Source organism: Arachis stenosperma, chromosome 2 (genome assembly GCF_014773155.1).
Source record: "Arachis stenosperma cultivar V10309 chromosome 2, arast.V10309.gnm1.PFL2, whole genome shotgun sequence".
Taxonomy (NCBI): Eukaryota; Viridiplantae; Streptophyta; class Magnoliopsida; order Fabales; family Fabaceae; genus Arachis; species Arachis stenosperma.
The window spans coordinates 47,984,687-48,002,485 of record NC_080378.1 but is presented as its reverse complement, the minus strand read 5'-3'; the positions used below and the strand labels follow the sequence as shown (position 1 = coordinate 48,002,485).

Sequence of the window (17,799 nt, the reverse complement as noted above, 5' to 3'; positions counted from 1 at the left end):
AGGTAAAATTCGTTTTTCTTCACAAATTTTCTAATTTTTATGTTTCAATTCATGATTTCTTGCATAAACATGTTTCAAAATATCATCCTTCAATTCCAAAATTTTTAATCCTAATTTCTAAAAACCCTAATTTCTAAAATCCCTTTTCAAAAATATCAAATGTAGCTTCATACATAAACATAAACCTTTTTTCAATCCAATCCAACTCTTTTTCCAATTTCTTTTCAAACTTGATTATTTTTTAAAATCTTTTTCAAATTATAAATTTCAAATTTATTTTTAAATATCATTCATATCTTTTTAAATTATATCATTTTCTTGTCATATTTATCTTTTATAAATCATATCTTTTATCTTATATCTCTTTCTTATTTTCGAAAACCCACCCTCCCTCCCCTTATATCCACTTTCGGCGCCCCTCTCATCATCCACCATTCCACACTTGCTCTCCTCCTATCCCTCTTCTCTCTTTTCTTTTGCTTGAGGACAAGCAAACCTCTTAAAGACAAGATTCTAGAGGATATATGCATCTCTGAAGCCAGGTGGACCACCAGCACAATGGCATCCCAAATCAACTCAAAAGAGAAGATCTCAAACCAGCAGCCAGAGGCTGGCTGGATTTCATTGGGCGTTCTATATTGCCCACCAGCAACCGTTCTGAAGTTACTATTAAAAGAGCAGTGATGATTCACTGCATCATGTTGGGAAAAGAAGTAGAAGTCCATCAACTGATCTCGTGTGAACTATACAAAATAGCAAACAGGAATTCCAAGGATGCCAGATTGGCCTATCCAAGCTTAATTTCTATGCTCTACAGAGATGCTGGAGTGAAGATGGGAATAACAGAGTATATCTCAGTTGAGAGGCCAATCACTAGAATATCAATGGACAGACAACAGTTGCAGGATGATCCAATCAAGAGGAGAGCACAGGAAGTCCTCCCAGAACTTCCTCAATTCTAATATTGGGAACATCTTGAGGCATCTATTTCCAAATTGCAAGAAGCTATGAACCAAATAAAGGAAGAACAGAACAATCAAAGTAGCATGCTTTGCAAACTACTTAGGGAACAAGAAGAGCAAGGGCATGATTTAAGGGAGCTGAAGCGCCAGAAATTAATCCTTGAAGGACCAAGCACCCCACAGATCAGAGGAACATCTACTTCTCAAAACACAGGTTGTTGAGTTCTAATTTTAGCTTTAACTCTGTGATAGTGTTATTATAGAAATTTACCTTAGGAGATATATAGAGTAGTAGTAGTAGTAGTAGTTAGCATATCTATTCTGGTTTTATTCCCAATTAAAGTTATAATTTATTTTTCTCATCATCATCAGACATGAATAAAATAGTAGATTTTTAGAATAAAGAAGTAATTTATATTTTTCGAGTTCTTAATAATAAAAATTATAATTAATTATATGTGGTGGCAATACTTTTTGTTCTCTGAATGAATGCTTGAACAGTGCATATTTTATCCTGAAATTTACGAATATTGGCTCCTGAAAGAATGAGGAACACGAAAAATATTATTGATGATCTGAAAAATCATGAATTTGATTCTTGAAGCAAGAAAAAGCAGTGAAAAAAAATTTTACAAGGAATCATTGGATTAAGAAAAGGATCCAAGGCTTTGAGAATCAGTGGATAGGAGGGCCCAAGGAAATAGTTCCAGGCCTAAGCGGCTAAATCAAGCTGTCCCTAACCATATGCTTGTGGCATGCAGGTCCAAGTGAAAAACTTGAGACTAAGTGGTTAAAGTCGTGATCCAAAGCAAAAAGAGTGTGCTTAAGAGCTCTGGACACCTCTAACTGGGGACTTTAGCAAAGTTGAGTCACAATCTGAAAAAGGTTCACCCAGTCATGTGTCTGTGGCATTTATGTATCCGATGGTAATACTGGAAAACAAAGTGCTTAGGGCCACGGCCAAGACTCATAAAGTAACTGTGTTCAAGAATCAACATACTACACTAGGAGAATCAATAATACTATCTGAATTCTGAGTTCCTATGGATGCCAATCATTCTGAATTCCAAGGGATAAAGGGAGATGCCAAAACTGTTCAGAAACAAAAAAGCTACAAGCCCCGCTCATCTAATAAGAATCTGAGCTCCACTTAAAAACTCTGAAATATTATTACTTCTTAATTTCTTTTCATCCTACTTTATTTATCTAGTTGCTTGAGGACAAGCAACAGTTTAAGTTTGGTGTTGTGATGAGCGGATATTTTATACGCTTTTTGGGGGTAATTTCATGTAGATTTTAGTATGTTTTAATTAGTTTTTAGTAGAGTATTATTAGTTTTTAGGCAAAAATCATATTTCTAGACTTTACTATGAGTTTGTGTGTTTTTCTGTGATTTCAGGTATTTTTTGGCTGAAATTGAGGGAGCTGAGCAAAAATCTGAGTTAGGCTGAAAAACGACTACTGATGCTGTTGGATTCTGACCTCCCTGCACTCGAAATGGATTTTTTGGAGCTACAGGAGTCCAATTGGCGCGCTCTCAACGGCGTTGGAAAGTATACATCCAGGGCTTTCCAGCAATATATAATAGTCCATACTTTGCGCGAAGATAGACGACGTAAACTGGCGTTCAACGCCAGTTTCATGCTGCTGTCTGGCGTCCAGCGCCAGAAACAGGTTACAAGCTGGAGTTCAACGCCAGAAATAGGTTACAACCTGGCGTTGAACGCCCAAAACATCCCCAGGCACGTGAGAAGCTTAAGTCTCAGCCCCAGCACACACCAAGTGGGCCCCAGAAGTGGATTTCTACACTATCTATCATAGTTTACTCATTTTCTGTAAACCTAGGTTACTAGTTTACTATTTAAACAACTTTTAGAGATTTACTTTGCATCTCATGACATTTTCAGATCTGAATTTTATACACTTTGACAGCATGAGTCTCTAAACTCCATTGTTGGGGGTGAGGAGCTCTGCAGCGTCTCGATGAATTAATGCAATTGTTTCTATTCCTCCATTCAAACGTGTGTGTTCCTATCTAAGATGTTCATTCGCGCTTAATTATGAAGAAGGTGATGATCCGTGACACTCATCACCTTCCTCAACCCATGAACGTGTGCCTGACAAACACCTCCATTCTACATCAGATTGAATGAGCTTCTCTTAGATTCCTTAATCAGAATCTTCGTGGTATAAGCTAGAATTGATGGCGGCCACTCTTGAGGATCCGGAAAGTCTAAACCTTGTCTGTGGTATTCCGAGTAGGATTCAAGGATTGAATGGCTGTGACGAGCTTCAAACTCGCGATTGCTGGGCGTGATGACAAACGCAAAAGGATCAATGGATCCTATTCCAACATGATCGAGAACCAACAGCTGATTAGTCATGCTGTGACAGAGCATCTGGACCGTTTTCACTGAGAGGATGGGAGGTAGCCACCGACAATGGTGACACCCTACATACAGCTTGCCATGGAGGGAACTTTGCACTTTTCCATGCATGGAATATTACATTACAGAAATTCAGAGGACAAAGCATCTTCAAAACTCCAACATATTCTCCATTAATAGAGTAACAATTACTTATTCCAAACACTTTTACTTCTTACAATTAAATCCAAATAACCTTATTGGCATCCTGACTAAGATTAATAAAATAAACATAGCTTGCTTCAAACCAATAATCTCTGTGGGATCGACCCTTACTCACGTAAGGTATTACTTGGACGACCCAGTGCACTTGCTGGTTAGTTGTGCGGAATTGTCAAGAATTGTGATTTTCAATTTCGTGCACCACCCACCAATTTGAAAAAAAAAAAACTTTTGATGCTAAGCTTGCTTGAAAGAATGTATTTTGGAACATGGTTTTTGAGATAAGAACACACAAGCATGTGAGTTTTGAGCCTAATTGCGTGGTTACATCTTATAACCACTTATCATCCTTCTTGTGTGCATTATTCTCTTTTTATAAATGTAATCTTTGATTTGTTTGATTCTTTATGTCTATTATTTCGTGTATTCAGTCATTTATATGAGTGAGGCCATCATTTCATTAGCTCACTTACCCAAATAGCCTACCTTTTACTCTCCAATGTAACCAATTTTGAGCCTACGCTTAACCCACTTATTCTCAATTTTAGCACATTACAAGCCTTAAAGCGAAAAACAATAAATATCCTTATTTGGATCTTTGATTAGCTTAGGCTAGTGTGTGTGAGTATCATTCAAGTGTGGGAACCTTGGGACATTGGGTGAATAAAAGGGTAGTTTTGTATTATTAGTATAAATATTGGAAATTGGGTACATACTTATGTATTAATCGAATGTAAAACCTTATGCATTGATGCTCTTATAAAAAAATGAGAAAAGAAAAGAAAAAGAAAAAAAACAATATGGAAAAGAAAAAAATCTAGAAAAAAAAAAGAAAGAAAAAGAAAGAAAAAGAAAGAAATAAAAAGGGGACAAAATGCCCCAAAGTAAAGCTCAAATAAAAGTCAATGCATTTGTGTTGTGAAATGAAAAGAGAATGCATTAGTATGTGGAAAAGTGAAGAATGGGTAGTTAGGTTAGAACTTAATTGTATAGGATGTCAAAGGTTAGGTGGGAAGTCTAAGCCTATCAAAGATTCAAACTTCAAGCTCACTTGACCAAATATGCATCCTACCTTAACACTAGCCCCATTACAACCTAAAGAAAAGACCTCATGATAATTGTATGACATGTATGAAATAAATGTTGATTGTTAGATGAAAAAAACAAATCTTGGAAAGCATGATTAGGGGAGAATTGAGTGAATCAACCCCAAACACCGAGCGACTAGAGTGCAAACACTTCCGGTGAGGGTTCGATGCTCAATTCCTTGATTCCCGGCTTTCACGAGCGTTCTTCTTGCAAGTCTATGTGAACTTCATGTTTATACTTCAATTGGTAGGACTCATGAATCGTTATATGATCTTAAGCCCTACTTGTGCATGTCTTGGAGATTGATTTATTTTTAACCAAGTAGGTAGAATCATTTTGCATTTAGTTGCATGCATATAGTTACTTTGCTTTGAATAAGTGTCATATCCCTTATTCCATTCTTGGTTTAGCATGAGGACATGCTAAGGTTTAAGTGTGGGGAGGTTGATAAACCCCAATTTGACGGTTTATCTTGTATTGAATTTAGAGTATTTTGTAGACCTTTTCTCACATTTACCTAATGAATTAGCATGGTTTTGTATATTCTCCTTTAATTGTGCTTAAGAGTGAAAACATGCTTTTTAGGTCTTAAAATAAAAAAATTTAATTCACCTTGATTCCATTAGATGCCTTGATATGTTTGTTAAGTGATTTAAGGTTTAGGAGGCAAAGATTGGATCAAGGGAATGAAGAAAGAAAGCATGAAAAGTTGGAGAACTCATGAAGAAATGAAAGAACCGGAAAGCTATCAAGCCGACCTCTTCGCACTTAAACACCATAACTTGAGCTACAGAGGTCCAAATGATGCGGTTTCAGTTGGGTTGGAAAGCTAACATCCGGGGCTTCGAAACAATATAAGATTTGCTATGGTTGAACCACGCATGGTGACGCGTACGCGCGTAGTACGCGCACGCGCCGTTGCTGCCACCTGGTTCACTTAAAGCAAAACGTGGCCAGCGATTTTAGAAGCCTTGTGGGCCCAATCCAACTCATTTCTAATGCTATTTAACCCAAGGACTGAAGGGGAAACACAAGTATTGAATATGTTAGTTACCCTTAGTTTAGTTTTAGGAGTTAGAGTTAGTTTCTAGAGAGAGAAGCTCTCACTTCTCTCTAGGATTAGGATTAGGATTAGGTTTAGTTCTTAGATCTAGATTTTAATTCATCTTCTTCTACTTCTATCTTCTCAATTCCTTGTTGTTACATTCATTCTTCTTCCATTCTTTTGTTGCAATTTCCTTTATGTTGTTCTTGTGTTTTGTTGTAGATCTACTTTTGTTTCTTCTACTCTCTTTCAATTCAATCAAGGTAACTCGTAATAAATGTGTTTCTTTTGATTGTTGTTGTTAGTTCCTTTCAATAATTGTTGTTAGATTTTGTTCTTGTTGTTGATTTCTATGCTTTCCTTTTTTTGCCTTCCAAGTGTTTGATGAAATGATTGGTTGGACTTTAGAGTAGAATTTTATACTCTTGGCTTGGAAAGGTAACTTAGGAACTCTTGAGTTACTAATGTCCAAGTAATTGATGATTGGGAGCCATTTACTCTAGTTCTCACTAATTGAATTAGTGGAGAGTTAGGACATATGGACTAGGATTGATATAGCTCATTTGACTTTCCTTTACTACTAGTTAGAGGATGATTTAATAAAATTAATCCTTGCCAATTCTCATATTGTGGTTAGTGATTAGGATAGAGATCCTTGACCACCAACCCTTGCCAAGACCTTTTTAGGCCTTAGTTTACTTTCTTGCCATTTATCTTTCATGCTTCTTATCAAAACCCCAAAATAATTCACAACCAATAACAAGACACTTTATTGTGATTCCTAGGGAGAACGACCCGAGGTCCAATACTTCGGTTTATAAATTTAGGGGTTTGTTACTTGTGACAAACAATCTTTTGTATGAAAGGATTATTGCTTGGTTTAGAAACTATACTTTACAACGAGATTTTATTAGTGAATTTCTAAGCCGTCAAAAATCCAATCATCAAGGGCCTGGCCTGACCAAAAGCCCCTAAGCTAGCATCCAGGCTAGCCTAATTCTATGATATGCCTATTCCCTCTAATCGTGCTAACAAAAGTGAGGGAGACACTCTAATGTACTGAAGTTAGACTAGGCGTCTCAAAAAGTCTCCTCAATCCTGGTCCAGAGTACCTCACGGAAAACCACCAGGCGAATGGTGATGCTCGCCTGCTGCACCTCGCCTGGCTCATCGTCATCGCTGTCAGAGGAGATACCTATGAAGTTAGGATCTTCCTCTGGATCTTCTTCTTCCTCGTCCTCTTCTTCTGCCGGAGTGATAGCAGAGGAATCACTGCTGGCCACAGGAACCATAAAAGGATAGCTACCAAACAAAATACAGTCGGGAGAAGGAGGTGGCGCCTCCATGATCTGATCATACTCATGTCCCTGCTACTCATCAAAGACAGGAGGCTCGATCGGCTCAAGTAAAGGATCAAGCTCGGGTGGCAATACAGGAACACCCCACTCATCAAGGACAAAAGGTGCAGGAGGTGCCTCATGGATAGGCTGGGCAGGTATAGGCTCATCAGGTAGAGGAGGTTCAGGTGGAGGAGGATAGTCAGGTGGAGGTGGCATCTGCTCCTCAGATGAGGTATCCCAGGTTCGCCGGGGTGTAACCAAGATAAAGGAAAGTTATAGGGTGCATCAGGATTAAAGTATGCTGTCCTAATAGGGTACTGAAAAAGTCTACCACGAACTATATAATTACGGATACGAGGTACCGCACAGTAGATGTAATACTCGCTGCGCACCGGGTCCTCGTGGATGTACGGTGGATCAATCTCGTAGAATAGGACCCGTGTCCATCTGTGAGGTGTAAGAGGTAAGAACTGGGGAGTTCTTAGTAAGGTCGGGTTTACAGTTAAGTTCATTTATAATGTCCGTGGTCATAGAAGTATAAATAAATGTAGAGTAATATGTACATAACAGCAACATAAACTAACACATGAACAAGTGAGAAAATAGGAACTAAATGCACGTTCACACATTAATATGCAATCACACAGTTATGCTCAAACAAACAATAAGAACAAGAACACAAGAAGATAAGCAATAATAATGCACAAACAAGTATGATGCTGTCTGTCCCTACTGCAGTAATGAGCTCATTTGTCGGTTTCGACCCGCACCCGACGCAATCCGACCCTCCAAGTCAGATAAGGCCTTCCCAGAACTTAATCCCAGATTAAGTACCGCATACCCTCTACCAAGTGCTCTCGACTTGCAGGGCTGGTATTGCTTAGGTCTCAATATACCGCAGGTATGCGAGTCAGGCCTCTACCAAGCTTCAGCTTGCAGGGCTGGTACTACTCTACCGCAGCCTGTCTGGGAGCAACATCACAATACGGGCGTCCCCGCACAACATTCACAAGCATTGCCCGAAGGCTCATAATTCACATAACCATACTTTCCATCACTTAGCAATCATCATAAATCAAGCATTACAACATCACAGAGACATTTTACAATTCTCTGTTTACTCTAAGGTCAGGTACACACTATATCACTTTTAACTCCTTTTCTTTTTAACATAAACACAGGTTTCAAAATCTTGTTTCTTTACTTCCTATACCTCTATATCTTCTCTTATAGCTCTTCTTAGGTGTTTAGTAAAGGAAATTAGAGAATTCTGGACTCAAAACTGCCTTCTGAGGCTTTAGGAAAAACTGTCTTTTTATCAATATTTATTATTATTAATAATAATATTATTATTAAAATAATATTATTAATATATATTAATATTTTATTATTAAAATAATAATATTTTATTTAACTTTCAAAAATTGCATTTTGACCCCGGACTTCTTGGAAATTGCACTTTGACCCCTATAACTTTTAATAATTGCACTTTAGCCCTCAACTTTGATTAATTAATTTTCAACCCCAAATTTTTAATAATTGCATTTTGACCCCAAACTCCATGAATACACATTTTCATGTTCTTCCAAAAAACCAAAAACATTTTCCAAAGTTCATCAGATTTCTGCTTGATTTTCAGCTAGTTTTTCAATCTTTTCGGAAACCGATTTGAACCCGATTTTTATCAACCAAAGAGAAACTTTTCAGCCATCAATACACATCAAATAAGCATCAAAAATCATGATTTTCATGGCTGGAATGTCACGTTTTCCAGCAGCACCAACAGCCACTTCAAAACCATCATAAACATGATTTTCAAGCATTAAACAACAAGATTTCATGATCAAACCATCACACAAACACCCAAAATCAAACCTCAAGCAACAAGATCTGATTTAACACTTCAAGAACACAGCCAATCATTGATTAATTTATCAAACCTTACCTCCTTTGCTGCTGTCCAGATTGCACCAAAAACAAGCTTCCAGAAGCACTTTTATTTTAACATAAAACAACCTTAGAATCTTATGAACCATGAAGGCTGAAGCTTCATGATGATGAAAAGAAGGTTTTTCTCACCTTAAGGTAACTAGAAATCACGTTTTCTTGGAGCTTTTGGTGATTGAATAAGAGATCCTAAGAGAAAACATGAAGAAAACATCATTAGCTTAAGGAACCACCATGGCCGAATCTTCAAGGAGGAGGAGCAGCCTTCATACCTTGATTTACTCCATGAAAAGTGACATAGGAATGAAGAGGAGGAAGAGGTGAACACTTTGGTAAGATTAGATTTTTGATAGGGGTTTCGGTTTGAGAAAGAGCGGAAAGAAAAGCTCAGGTGTTCATGGAAGCTTCATGGTTTTCTTTCATGGTGTTCTAAGCTTTTCCAAGAACAAAAATGATAGCCAAGCTGTCCAAGGGAGGCCGTGGCTTTTGGATGATGATTATCCAAAAGTTACTTGTCAAAATATCTTAGAAAAGAATAATTACTAAAGTTAGATGTATTAGAACTTAAATAAATTACACTGCTAATGGATAAACATTAAGTTACTTAGTGTAAATGACACTAGTAACTGGATAATCATAAGAATAAAAGATATATGATGAAGCATTAGCAGTGCTAAGTTCATCTAAGAATGCCGGTATTATCTATTACCGGTAGATTTCTAGCTCAGTTATTATATTACTAAACATAGATCAACATTAATCACAGTAGAGAAGATAATAATATAATATTCTGAATATAATAATAATATATGAATATTATATTAATATAATTTTTCTCTCGAAATTCGTGACCGGCTCGTCACATAGAGACTAACCACGGAAATCAGAATTTTAAAATTTGGGCCCGAAGTGGCTCAAAAACGCAACTCTTCGCGACGTGCCTACTTAGATTAGGAGAGGTGTCCTGTGCAATCAAGCTACTGACTCAGCAGCTTGATGACGCAGCACCTGTGCAGTGGAGGTGCTTATATGCATAGAAATTCCTAAAAATTCTGTTTGATCCCGAAAAAGCGCTGTTTCTTCGGGGCTAGGCCGTTACATTCTACCCTCCTAAAAGAAAATTTTGTCCTCAAAATTTCAATTACCTGAAAAGAGAAACGGGTAGTCTGTTTTCATCTTGTCTTCCAGCTCCCATGTGTACTCTTCAGTCCCAGTTTGTCCCCATGCTACCTTAACCAATGATACTGTCTTGCCTCTAAGCTGTTTGTCACTTCGTTCCACAATCCTGACTGGTAGGGTTTGATATGTCAAGTCGGCTCGCAGCTGTACTGTCTCTGGTTGTAAAACGTGGCTTTCGTCGGGATTATACTTTTTGAGTTGTGAAACATGAAAAACATCATGAAGGTTTGACAAATAAGGAGGGAGAGCTACTTGGTATGCTACTGGACCGACTCTTTTAAGAATTTGAAAAGGACCTAAGTATCGTGGATTCAATTTCTTAGTCCTAAGAGCTCTACCTATTCCAGTCGTAGGTGTTACTCTTAAGAAAATATGGTCACCTTCGTTAAATTCTAAGGGCCTACGCCTAATATCTGCATAGCTCTTTTATCGACTTTGGGCAGTTTGAATCTTCTCTCAAATGTGCTTAATCCGTTCGGTAGTTTCTTGTACCAAGTCTGGCCCCAAAATCCTGCCTTCCTCCTTGTCATACCAACATAATGGTGATTGACACTTTCTTCCGTAGAGGGCCTCATATGGTGCCATTTCGATACTCTGTTGATAACTGTTGTTGTAAGCAAACTCAATCAATGGCAAGTATTTGTCCCAGTTACCCTGTTGGTCCATCACGCAAAATCTCAACATATCTTCCAAGGTACGAATTGTTCGTTCTGTCTGTCCATCAGTCTGTGGGTGATATGCTGTACTTAAGTGCAACTTCGTCCCAAAAGCTTTATGTAGAGCTCCCCAAAATCTAGAAGTAAACCTTGGATCTCTTTCTGACATAATTGATGAAGGTATTCCATGCAATCGTATTATCTCCTGAATGTATAACCGGGCGAGTTTCTCCAAGCTGTGACCAATTTGAATTGGTAGAAAATGCGCTGATTTTGTCAATCGATCTACAATTACCCAAATTGCAGCATGCCCGGCAGAGGTTCTTGGTAACCCAGTAACAAAATCCATCGTAATCTCTTCCCGTTTCCATTGCGGTATCTCCAATGGTTGTAGGGTTTCAGGTGGTTTTTGATGTTCCACCTTAATCTTCTGGCAAGTGAGACACTTTGAAACATACGTTGCTACATCTTTCTTCATTTCCGGCCACCAGAACATCTTCTTCAGATCTTGGTACATTTTAGTCGTTCCGGGATGGATAGAAAATCTACTTTCATGAGCTTTGGTCAGAATGTTCTTTCTCAAGTCCTCCTGAGCAAGTACACAAATTCTGTTCCTATATCTCCATATTCCCTCTTTATCTTGGCGTACCTCTTCCGGCTGATCTGCCTTCATCCGTGTTAACAATGCCAGCATTCCTGAATTCTGGGCTTGAGCTTGCTGAATAGCTATCTTAAAGTCAGATGTTAATTGTAGTTGCGCCATAACAATTCCTCTTGATGTCTCTCTCATTCCTAATTTTAAGTTTTCAAAGGCTGAGATCATTTCTTCGTCCTTGATCATCATCCAGGATATGCCCAAACTCTTTCGACTCAAAGCATCTGCGACTACATTTGCCTTCCCAGGATGATAGCTCAACTTAAAATCATAATCTTTTAAGAATTCCATCCATCGCCTCTGCCTCATATTAAGGTCTTTCTGATCAAAGATATACTTCAAACTCTTATGATCAGAGAAAACTTCAAATTGGGCTCCGTACAAATAGTGCCTCCAAATCTTAAGTGCAAAAACCACTGCTGCTAATTCCAAATCATGTGTCGGATCGTTCCTTTCGTGAGGTCTTAGTTGTCTCGAAGCATAAGCTACCACATTCCTATGCTGCATCAATACACATCCAAGTCCCTTAAAAGAAACATCACAATACACCTCAAAAGGTTCCTGTGGGTCTGGTAACACCAAAACTGGCGCCGTCGTCAACTTTTCCTTTAAAGTTTCAAAGCTTTCTTCACACTTCTCTGTCCACTCAAACGGAACTTCCTTCCTAGTAAGGCGAGTCAAAGGTAAAGCTATCTGTGAAAAATCCTTGATAAACCGCCGATAGTATCCTGCTAACCCCAAGAAACTACGAACTTCTGTAACTGTCTTGGGTTGCTTACATTGTACTACGGCCTCGATCTTTAAAGGATCTACAGTTATACCATCTCGTGTGATCACATGTCCCAAGAATGCCACTTCTGTCGCCCAAAACTCACATTTCGACAATTTTGCATATAGCTTCCGTGCTCTTAATATTTGCAACACAATCCTCAAATGCTCTCCATGTTCTTCTTCTGTCTTGGAATAGATGAGGATTTCATCTATAAAGACTACCACAAACTGATCTAGATACGGACGAAAAATGCGATTCATATAATCCATGAATACAGCAGGAGCATTAGTCAGTCCAAAGGGCATAACCGTATACTCATAGTGACCGTACCTAGTTCGAAAGGCAGTCTTAGGTATATCTGATTCCTTCACCCGGATTTGATGGTAACCTGACCGTAAATCAATCTTCGAGAATAATGTCGCACCTCTCAGCTGGTCCATCAGATCATCTATCCTTGGGAGTGGATACTTGTTCTTGATTGTGATCTTGTTCAATTGCCGATAATCCACACATAACCTCATTCCACCATCCTTCTTCTTTACTAGTAACACTGGAGCTCTCCATGGTGATACACTCGGACGAATAAACTTCTTTCCCAGCAATTCATCCAACTGCTTCTTTAACTCTGCTAGTTCCAACGGTGACATCCGATACGGTGCTATAGAAATTGGTCCGGCTCCAGGAACCAGATCAATACTAAACTCTATCTCTCTCTGAGGTGGAAACTCAGGTATATCATCCGGAAAAACATCAGAAAACTCCTTCACCACTCGGATTTGCTCCAAGTCTTGTTCATTAGTTTCTGAGCTAGCCGATAGTAGAACGTAACCCTCTAACCTACTATTACTAGAAATAACTCTTAGGGAATTCAAATAGAAAGTACAATACTCAACTGGTTCGGTGTGCATTTCAGATGATGGAAATATAGCAATTCGTTTAAAACAATCAAGGAAAACATGATGCTTAGACAACCAATCTAAACCTAAGATAATATCTAAACCACACAAAGGCAAACAAACCAGGTCATGTATAAAAGTCCTAGCCTCAATAACAAAAGGAACCTGTTGACATACTTGACTAGCCAAGGCATTTTGAGATGTGGGTGTACGAACAATTAGATTATAATCTAATATGGTGAAATCTAATCCCAACTCATGCGCAACAGTCTCAGAAATAAATGAATGTGATACACCAGAGTCATACAGTACAGTTAAGAGCCGAGATTTGACATAACACTGACCTTGGATTAGGGAGTTTGATTTCATTGCGTCATCAGCAGTCATAGCAAACACACGTCCTTGCTGTCGCGGCCTATCTATTCCTTGTATTGGCTTCTTCGAACAGTCCTTAGCCATATGTCCAGGCTGACCACAAGAAAAACAGATAATGCATGTAAGCTGACAAGGTCTACCTCCATGCTCCTTTCCACACTGCCTACATACTGGTCGCATCTGCGTCTGCTGAGGTCGCTTACCCATATCCTGTCTCATTCTTCCTTCATTCCCTCCTGTAGGACGTGCATGAACATTTCTATTCTAATTGTACCTTCGTGAAGGCATTGCTTCCTGCTTAAAATTCCTTCCCTGAGGAGCTGTATACCGATTATAATTCTGAAAAGAAGATCCTGGGCAATTCATCAGAGCTGCAACTATCTTCTTAGCACAGTCCTCTACTAGCTGACTCTTATTAACTAACTCCGCAAAATTTCGTATTTCCAATGGAACCACTGAGTTCAACAAATCTTCACAGAGTCCTCCTTCAAATTTTAAACATTTCCACTCTTCGAAATCTGCTGGATTCCCTTGACAAACCTTGGAAAAATGACATAAATCTTCAAACTTCCTTGTATACTCAGCAACATACATACTTCCCTGTTTTAACTGCATCAACTCCATCTCCTTTGCCTCACGAGTAGCTCTAGGAAAGTACTTCTTATAGAACTCTTCTTTGAAAACATTCCACAAAATATTACCCTCATCTTGCTGCAGTAAACGTTGAATGCCCTGCCACCAGTGCTGAGCATCCCCTTCCAACATATAAGTAGCAAATTCTACATACTGTTCTTCCGGGACATGTTGTGCCCTGAAGGACCTTTCTATGCCTCGAAACCAATTATCAGCTTCAGTTGCTACAGTCGTACCCTTGAACTTCGGTGGATTAACTTTCAAGAAAGCAGCTAATGTCATAGGCCTATCATGATTCATGTTATCTCCATCACCGTTCCCACCATTCTCACCGTTACGGTCATTGTTACGCTCTCCATTACGTTCCCCCAAACGGTTAACTGCTCGGGTAGTAGCAGTCGCCGTTTCATGCACAGCCTCAGCCATAGCGTGAATCGCAGCAAACAGATTATCATCGTTTTGTGGCGGATTGTTAACAGTAGACCCTTCCCAATCGCTACGTCTCCGTGGAGGCATCCTGATTCTGTTCACACCAAACAATCAATACCAAGGTGATCAGTCTTAATACCTCAAGTTGAGCGTGAACATTATCAGAATGAAAGCACAAAGACATTCATGCAACACATATCACATAGATACCCTATAAGCATGAGACACATCACAGAGCATGCAATAAAGCATGATTCAGTCCATTCCCCAGGCTCTAACAGGAAGAACCGCTCTGATACCAAATTGTAACGACCCAACTTCTAGCATGTCTAGATCATACTAGAAATTGAATGTTACCAACTTGTTTTTCCTTTTTGTATTATTAATTAATAAATATAAGCCTGTACGTTGTTAAAACCCCGCGAATTTTACAAGTAAATTTTTTTTAAAACAAGAATAATTTAAAGTCGCATACCTTCCATATATCAAGGGATAATTAAACATTCACATACATAAAATAAAAGATAACAGAATATGGAACAACACACTATAATATACATCATGTTACGGAAGTGGCTCAGTTATATAAGCATAGAGCTATAGTACAGCACCCCAAAGTCAGTGACTCATATAGTATATACATATATGTACATAAGACGCCCCAGGGCCTGGCCTGACCAAAAGCCCCTAAGCCGGCACCCAGGCTAGCCTAACTCTATGATATGCCTATTCCCTCTAATCGTGCTAACAAAAGTGAGGGAGACACTCTAATGTAGTGAAGTTAGACTAGGCGTCTCAAAAAGTCTCCTCAATCCTGGTCCAGAGTACCTCACGGAAAACCACCGGGCGAATGGTGATGCTCGCCTGCTAGCGCCTCGCCTGGCTCATCGTCATCGCTGTCAGAGGAGATAACTATGAAGTTAGAATCTTCCTCTGGATCTTCTTCTTCCTCGTCCTCTTCTTCTGCTGGAGTGATAGCAGAGGAATCACTACTGGCCACAGGAACAATAAAAGGATAGCTACCAAACAAAATACAGTCGGGAGAAGGAGGTGGCGCCTCTATGATCTGATCATACTCATGTCCCTGCTGCTCATCAAAGACAGGAGGCTCGATCGGCTCAGGTAAAGGATCAAGCTCAGGTGGCAACACAGGAACACCCCACTCATCAAGGACAAAAGGTGCAGGAGGTGCCTCATGGATAGGCTGGGCAGGTACAGGCTCATTAGGTAGAGGAGGTTCAGGTGGAGGAGGATAGTCAGGTGGAGGTGGCATCTGCTCCTCAGGATGAGGTATCCCAGGTCCGCCGGGGTGTAACCAAGATAAAGGAAAGTCATAGGGTGCATCAGGATTAAAGTATGCTGTCCTAATAGGGTACTGGAAAAATCTACCACGAACTACATAATTACGGATACGAGGTACCACACAGTAGATGTAATACTCGCCGCGCACCGGGTCCTTGTGGATGTACGGTGGATCAATCTCGTAGAATAGGACTCCCGTGTCCATCTGTAGAGGTGTAAGGGGTAAGAACTGGGGAGTTCTTAGTAAGGTCGGGGTTTACAGTTAAGTTCATTTATAATGTCCGTGGTCATAGAAGTATAAATAAATGTAGAGTAATATGTACATAACAGCAACATAAACTAACACATGAACAAGAGAGAAAATAGGAAGTAAATTCACATTCACACATTAATATGCAATCACACAGTTATGCTCAAACAAACAAGGAATAGAACAAGAACACAAGAAGATAAGCAATAAATAATGCACAAACAAGTATGACGCATGTCTGTCCCTACTGCAGGTAATGAGCTCATTTGTCAGTTTCGACCCGCACCTGACGCAATCCGACCCTCCAAGTCAGATAAGGCCTTCCCAGAACTTAATCCCAGATTAAGTACCGCATACCCTCTACCAAGTGCTCTCGACTTGCAGGGCTGGTATTTGCTCAGGTCTCAATATACCGCAGGTATGCGAGTCAGGCCTCTACCAAGCATTCAGCTTGCAGGGCTGGTACTACTCTACCGCAGCCTGTCTGGGAAGCAACATCACAATACGGGCGTCCCCGCACAACATTCACGAGCATTGCCCGAAGGCTTATAATTCACATATAACCATACTTTCCATCACTTAGCAATCATCATAAATCAAGCATTACAACATCACAGAGAGCTCATTTTACAATTCTCTGTTTATTCTGTAAGGTCAGGTACACAGCTATATCACTTTTAACTTCTTTTCTTTTTAACATAAACACAGGTTTCAAAATCTTGTTTCTTTACTTCCTATACCTCTATATCTTCTCTTATACCTCTTCTTAGGTGTTTAGTAAAGGAAATTAGAGAATTCTGAACTGAAAACTGCCTTCCTGAGGCTTTTAGGAAAAACTGTTTTGTATCAATATTTTATTATTATTAATAAAATAATATTATTAATAAAATAATATTATTAATAATATATTAATATTTTATTATTAAAATAATAATATTTTATTTAACTTTCAAAAATTGCAATTTGACTCCCGGACTTTTTGGAAATTGCACTTTGACCCCTATAACTTTTAATAATTGCACTTTAGCCCTTCAACTTCTGATTAATTAATTTTCAACCCCAAACTTTTTAATAATTGCATTTTGACCCCAAAACTCCATGAATACACGTTTTCATGTTCTTCCAAAAACCAAAAATATTTTTCCAAAAGTTCATCTGATTTCTGCTTGATTTTCAACTAGTTTTTCAATCTTTTCGGAAACCGATTTGAACCCGATTTTTATCAAACCGAAGAGAAATTTTTCAGCCATCAAATACACATCAAATAAGCATCAAAAATCATGATTTTCATGGCTGGAATGTCACGTTTTCCAGCAGCACCAACAGCCACTTCAAAACCATCATAAACATGATTTTCAAGCATTAAACAACAAGATTTCATGATCAAACCATCACACAAACACCCAAAATCAAACCTCAAGCAACAAGATCTGATTTAACACTTCAAGAACACAGCCAATCATTGATTAATTACCAAACCTTACCTCCTTTGCTGCTGTCCAGGATTGCACCAAAAACAAGCTTCCAGAAACACTTTTACGCCTATTTAACATCAAAAACAACCTTAGAATCTTATGAACCATGAAGGCTGAAGCTTCATGATGATGAAAAGAAGGTTTTCCTCACCTTAAGGTAACTAGAAATCACGTTTTCTTGGAGCTTTTGGTGATTGAATAAGAGA

General features: G+C 38.9%; 1 protein-coding gene across 1 annotated transcript; it reads right to left on the bottom strand.

Moving 5' to 3' along the window:
* Window positions 1-13,768: 13,768 nt before the first annotated feature.
* On the bottom strand, window positions 13,769-14,653 carry LOC130962863 (uncharacterized). Its single transcript, XM_057889021.1, has one exon. The coding sequence runs from the start codon at window positions 14,651-14,653 to the stop codon at window positions 13,769-13,771; it is 885 nt and encodes a 294-aa protein (XP_057745004.1).
* Between the last annotated feature and the right edge of the window lie 3,146 nt (window positions 14,654-17,799).